The 6,540-nt window shown below is 46.1% G+C and overlaps 1 protein-coding gene across 5 annotated transcripts in view; it reads right to left on the reverse strand.

Moving 5' to 3' along the window:
• Positions 1 to 6,540, reverse strand: part of LOC147435992 (SET domain-containing protein) — a 131,116-nt gene that overhangs the window by 15,421 nt on the left and 109,155 nt on the right. For all 5 annotated transcript variants that reach the window (XM_086488897.1, XM_086488898.1, XM_086488899.1 and 2 more), the window contains 3 exons: positions 6,335 to 6,418; positions 4,601 to 4,734; positions 4,398 to 4,486 (listed from right to left, as the gene is read on the reverse strand). In XM_086488897.1, the coding sequence (XP_086345023.1) occupies positions 4,398 to 4,486; positions 4,601 to 4,734; positions 6,335 to 6,418 (307 nt within the window). The remainder of the gene's footprint in view (positions 1 to 4,397; positions 4,487 to 4,600; positions 4,735 to 6,334; positions 6,419 to 6,540) is intronic.

The raw sequence follows: 6,540 nt of genomic DNA on the forward strand, positions 1-6,540 counted from the left end.
CGCCGCTCTTGTTTGCTGTGGCACCGCTCCTCAATGGTGATCAACTCCTACCGAGCCTGCTGCATCTGCTCCTCCATTCAGGGGCTACCTGGGTGATGGTCCTACAACCACTGTAAGGAAGCAATGCCCCCACCATAGCCGCTTCTCCTCCTCTCGGGCCAAACCAAGCAGGTTGCCGACTCCTGGAGGAAAAAACGACTAAGCTTCACAAGGCCAGTGGCTCCTCTAGTAGCAAGGTCGGTTGGTGTGTCCAAACTCGCTGTCCAAAGCGCCACAACTTGCTCTTTGAGTTCTATGTCCAGCAAAATCCTCTCTAGAATGTGTAGCATGAGACTGCCACTCCACTGCCTATCTGAGAAAGTAAGAATCACTGGTGCATAGTCTGAAAAGGAAGTCCCTACCAAAATGCACACTGAACTGCCCATGTCACACATGTGGTCACTAGCGTCGAAATGATCTATCCTGGCAAGATTGACCGCAGAGAGAAAGAAAGGTTTTCTAAGGGCAGCACAAAGCATGCATGGTGCCATACATCCGAAATCCTCAAAATCATACATAGGCGCTCCCAAGGAGCCAACTCAGCCTTGTGTACAATAGCATGGTTGTTCCCAATCCTATCCAAGGGGTTCTCAAGCATGTTGAAGTCCCCCCCAATGCACCGCTACTCTGCATGAGACAAGGACTCCACAATATGTGACCAAACCTCAGCCCATGCACTCCCATGATTGGGCACATAGATGTTCAAGAAGCCCAAAAGTCTATCTTGAAGCTTCACAATAACCCATTGGGCCCTATCTTGCACAATAATACCTTTGCCCTCAATGGCCTTCTGCCATGAGTCCGCAATAGTCATACATACACCTCCCTGAATGCCTCCAAGCCCAAAGGCAGTTGACCAAAATGTCTCATAACAACCACGCACGATCTGTCCACAACGCCGAATACGGCTCTCACAAAGGTGATGCTCCCGCAGCATAAGTAGATCTATCGCGCCACCACAAGGCACCTTTGTAGCTCCTGTCTCAGTCAACCCCTTTGACGTAGTAACTGGGGTCCACCTAGCCCGAGAGAACTGAAGCTGCCACCACGCAATCTTCGAGACCGATTTGGATGGGGAGTAATCTACACCCCAAGATAGGCATCTCTATAGTGTTTATCCAACCCATGCCCAAGATGAACGTGCTACATCCTCAGTAGGTATCCTCATGTACGTATACATAGCAAGGCGCACTCTGGGTGTTTGCAAAAAAGTATACCTCAATGTGTCTACATCCTGCTGCATCAAGTGGTGTCACAAAGAACGTGGCCAGAAGCCATACAATCTGTATCAAGCTTGTCACTCCCAAGTCCCCTGTTTGGTGAGAGAACTCAAGAGCCTGGACACAGAGCCAATCCAGCATTGTATGCATGTCCCACTCCGTGTGATCTCTACCACAAAGCGGAAAAGAGAAACCAACCGTTGTGTCTGAGACCTTTACAACTCTGGCTGCCAGAAAAAGAACATGTACACTGAAGCAAGCGGCATCAAGGTCAGGTGATGGGTCTCCTAGAAAGCATGTAAAGTCACAGTCGAAGAAATCCCATCGTCGGTATGGTCAAAATTGGTCAGGATGCGCAAGACTGACGCAAAAGGGGAAGCCTACACAAAAAGTGGCGTCCTCAGGTAAGGCTATCCCTCCCAAGCTAGTCGGCTCATGACAAAAGCACTACCAAGTGATCGCCAAGCAACTAAGGAGTGTCCAATCCCCTGATCGGGTGGCAAGGTATGAGATGGGCCACGAGACAAGGCGGAAGGGCTAGTAGGGAAAATGGAAGGGCTGAGAGGGGGAGGAGGGAAAAGAATGGTGGAGTCGGTAGGGTGACCGGGAGGGGGGATTGGCGACGGCGAGGCTTAGGCGGAGGGGATCTCCTCAGGCACATCATGTTGTAAAGGGTCAAAACGGTTCCCTATAGGAACTCAATGTTGCTGGCCTGTCGTAGGTCGGCTGCCAGGGGACCTATATGGCGAGCCTATCCTTGACGACGACGGTCATGTACCTGCTACTAGCCATCAATTGACTAGGCACCTGTCTCTGAAGAGGTGCCAATCTGTGCACCTCTTCAGAGCTGCTCAGGCGGAGGGGATCTCCTCAGGCACATCATGTTGTAAAGGGTCAAAACGGTTCCCTATAGGAACTCAATGTTGCTGGCCTGTCGTAGGTCGACTGCCAGGGGACCTATATGGCGAGCCTATCCTTGACGACGACGGCCATGTACCTGCTACTAGCCATCAATTGACTAGGCACCTATCTCTGAAGAGGTGCCAATCTGTGCACCCCGAGTCTCTGCCTACTAGGGTTGGCCAGCCTTGGCAGGATAAGTCTAAGGCGTGGGTCATGCCCTCTTGCGAGGACGGGGCTTCTCAAGGTGGCCCATCTGTTTGCATATAAAGCATTGGTTAAGAGGTCACGAGTCCATCCACCTCTCACCCTATCAATAGGACTACCTTTAGGAGAGTGTGAGTATCTTGAACCAAAACGCATATTGTAGGTATACCTATTGACTTGGCAGCTACTGAAGTTGTCATGTGCGGTGTCTCCAAGACGGTCCCAATCTCAAAACCGATCCGGACAATAGCATGAGGTACTCTTTCCTTAGGCCGAGGAAGCAGACTGAAATGGGTAGATTTGCTTCCTCGACAAGAACATCAGAAGCTAGGTCAAAACCATGGCACCACTGTTGAAAGCGAGCCCTGACTACACGGATGGCCAGGGAGCTCATCAAAATGACCTTGATCGCCATCTCAAGAGTCTCAAACTCAATCTGGTAGTAACCACGCCCAAGGAACTCCACGTCGATGATCTTTCCCACCTCCGAGAAAAGGTGGGCCTGGAGGAGATTGCACGTCGCCTCTCCTAGGTCGGGTGCCCATAATCTTGCTGATAACTGAGGTGGCCTGCAAGCGCTCCTCTTCTGCTGCAAGGCTCGCTTGCTCCGTAGGCGAGAGAGCAAGTCGGATGGTGGGTTCTGCAGGGCGCGGGCGAGGGGGCTTCATGTGAGTCTCTCTGAGGCCGAACGGAATCCTCCATCTATGTCTACTGCTATGAAGAAACCCTAGGGTTGAGTCGACGGCAAGGCGAAACGAAGACAATGAAGGGGGACACCAGGTTGCTAGTCACCACGGCAGGAAGATGAACAAGGACAACGGGCAGCCAAGAGCTAGCGAGAAAAGGGGGGAGGGGTGTGTGGTTTGCCCATAACCTGCAAGGCATCGAGGACGAGGGCAGAGGAGGGGAAGAAGCACAAGATGGGGGGAGGAGACAGCACGGGCAGAATTCCAACGACCATGCATGCAGGCATCGCAAAAGCAAGCCAAATGTCTAGTAGCCAGCCCTAAAGATTCACGAGGGTTATACCTATGGATGGTGTGCAAAGTCCTAGAGTTTGGGGTAGGTTGACAATTTCATTTTACCTCCCTGTCCACCGCTCCTACCAAGACCTCCTAAAAAACATGTGCAATGTTTCTCTGTTTTGAAGCATAGCAAGCATCTACACCCTCAGATAGGTGGCCCTACAATAAGCAACCACATCAATGGCACACTTTAGTATAGCACAACTGGCTTTAACTGTTCATGAGTCAATGCTCTCTTAACCACAACCCTTGCCTTGTCATGTTCTTTCTTGCCATGTACTGATGCCGAGAAGAAATGGCCCATTTGTATCCCTATCAAACCTGCATACCTGGCTACAAAATAGATAGGCCTGTGTGTCTTAAACTGTGAAGCAGCACTGTAAGACCACACCCAGTGTGATTTGAAAAAGATGGGGTATGCACCAGACCAAAAACATCCCTATGCACAAGTTACTATTTATGAGGAGCTTGCACTCAAACCATCCATCAAAATTTTAGAGCGCTGCATTTTGCCCCAAAAAACAGCCTTCATGTAAATAGAGATGGCGCCTCAAGAGGGGACAACAGTAATCATCGCAGACTTTGTAAACGCAGCAATCTTGCAAAATTTAGATGATTAAAATGTGCTGCCAAATCTTTGCTCATGCACAACAGCCTTTGAATTAAAAACTTGCATGTTGAATTTCCCACACAATTCTCATTAATAGTCCTTATTACTATAATCCTTACAAGAAATTATAAATACTAGCTAGAAAGTGACTCCCAAATCCGTATACTTTCTAATTCTCACCGATGCCCCCTGCCTCTTCTCCAGTTTCTTCCTCTTGCTAGGTTTCCTCTCTACGCATGGAGTAGATTTTCTCAAGACTTCATGACATCTTGAGCAACTTGAGCTCCTAATTTGAACAACCCCCCCCCCCCCCCCCCCCAAAAAAAAAAAAAGCTCACTCTTAAGTATCTTATTTATAACAGTCCAACATGAGAGAAATTTGTCATTGGAAAACACCTTTATCAGAATTAGCACACAGAACCCTCGCTAATGCTCGCAGAGAATGCGGAATTCCTTTGCCTCGTCCGTTGATAGTCTTGACCTCTCTTTGTCATAAAAAATAGACCATAGTAATGAGTTCATAGTCACCTATACTAGTTGAATATCAATTACACAGAAAAATAGAGAAAGAATGTTGCCAATAATTAGTACAGCATTACCTGATAGGAAAGAAATTTCCACAATCATCAGGACCACTAAACCTTGGCACCATTGGCATTCCATGAGATTGAAGAAGTTCTAATCTTGTGTTGTAAAGAGCATCCAGTTGGGATAATCCCATCCAAAACTCGACCTACATAATGTTCAGAAACTTTAAAAGAGTATAGCAGACAATACTTTAAAAGAAAATTTAAACGGAAGAAAAAGGGCTGAAAAACAGAACTTTTGGATCGGAGTAAAAACATGAAGTACACATGTTCATGAAACACAAAGATATGGCCCTGGGTTTAACAAGTCACATTTCATAAATAATGGCAGAAGTATGACAAATATGAAGATACAAGAATAGCATCACTTGTCCTTGTTACTTTGTCAAAAGTTGTGTGTAAAGTTCACATATGCCCTCATGCTTGTCCTCAGTATTGGACACAAATGGAAGAGCCTAGGAGACTTCAAAAAAGCCCTCTCGCTCGACCCCGAAGAATCCATTATCCAACTTCCTCTTTCCTTCATGAAAAAGCAAGGCTAGCTGTTGAGGTCGATTGTCTTCAAATAGCCTACATTATCTGCAAGATTATCAGCACTCCTCCAAGTCATGGGAAAGTGTGTTGATCTGTTTGAGGCTTGCCTGATTGGACATACATAGGACAAGAGAGCATCTTGTATCGAGAGATTACAACTGCTGTAAGTCGGGGAGTTTAGTTCACCTAACAAGCACTCTAAATAAAGCTTTCTGCACGTAACAAAGAAGTTATTAGAGCACGTATCTACATAAGACATAACAAAATCACAATGAAATTTCCTAAAAGCCAGGTCAGAAGAAGACAAGCTATTCCTTCATGAAGAAGCGTTCCTAGAGCAAGTATGGGAGCTGGGTGCGTGAATTTCTCATAGAGGGCAACAGTCATAACCCTTTCCCACTTTTAACACTCTCAGATTGAGTAGATGAGTAGTCTTTCAGATTGTGGATCGTGTACACAACAACCCCTCATTATCACATGGGGCACTTCAGGAGTCATTAGAAGAGTATATCTGTTGAGTCTTGTCAAACACTTCACATTCCTTTGTGAGACTGGTTTGGAGAGCAGCCAGTCAGCACATCAAAGAGTGGTCTACTGCATAGGACTCAATAAATTAGGAGCTTTTTGTTAACGTTCATGAAGACCAGGTTACACCTTTCTTATGAGGCAATGCTCCATACAACCTTTTCCGTTGACAAGGTGGGCTTTTTCTAGTGGGTGATGTTGATTACATTCCATTAGATGCTTGAACAGTGGTGCATTTGGTGTCATTGCTTTTCTGACAAAAGAGTAGTGCATACCACACATTTTGGTAGTGAAAGGGCAGACCACCATAAACATGTACAGGAAACAGTGGACTATTTAGCTATTCTCTTGAAGGATTGAAAACAAGAGAAAGCACCCAATGGTGGTTGACATGTATAATCTTCCAAGTAGCAGACATATGGGTGAACATATGCACAATACTTACTTATATCTTTGTATCCTTGAAATCTTGTGGTTGGATAAAATGCAGTAGGATATATATTTTTGATAAGACAAAAAGTGAAGGTGAGAGAGTTCCACAGAGCATTGTTCAAATGCATACAAGAGCTTCTTACTGGATGTAGAAAAGCTTTTTGATAGACGCAGAAGAAGCTACTTATGGAAGTAGAGCTTCCCCTACAGCAAGCATTCAAACAAAAACTTGCTCAGAGAACCTGTGCATTTTACCTGGTCATTGGGATTATCCTCCACCGTAAATCCAAATTTTTCTGCTAGCACATCATTTCCATAATTTCCATAATTTATGAACACCTGCAACAAGACACCACTTGTGAAAGCTTTTTGGGCCCAGTATTCAGAGCATCGCTTAATAGTATTCCGTACTCTGTACAGCCTATGGCTAGCCAACAAAATCACTCATATTCTAGATACCA

The sequence above is a fragment of the Adiantum capillus-veneris genome, chromosome 18 (genome assembly GCF_014529385.1).
Source record: "Adiantum capillus-veneris isolate H3 chromosome 18, ASM1452938v2, whole genome shotgun sequence".
Classification (NCBI taxonomy): domain Eukaryota; kingdom Viridiplantae; phylum Streptophyta; class Polypodiopsida; order Polypodiales; family Pteridaceae; genus Adiantum; species Adiantum capillus-veneris.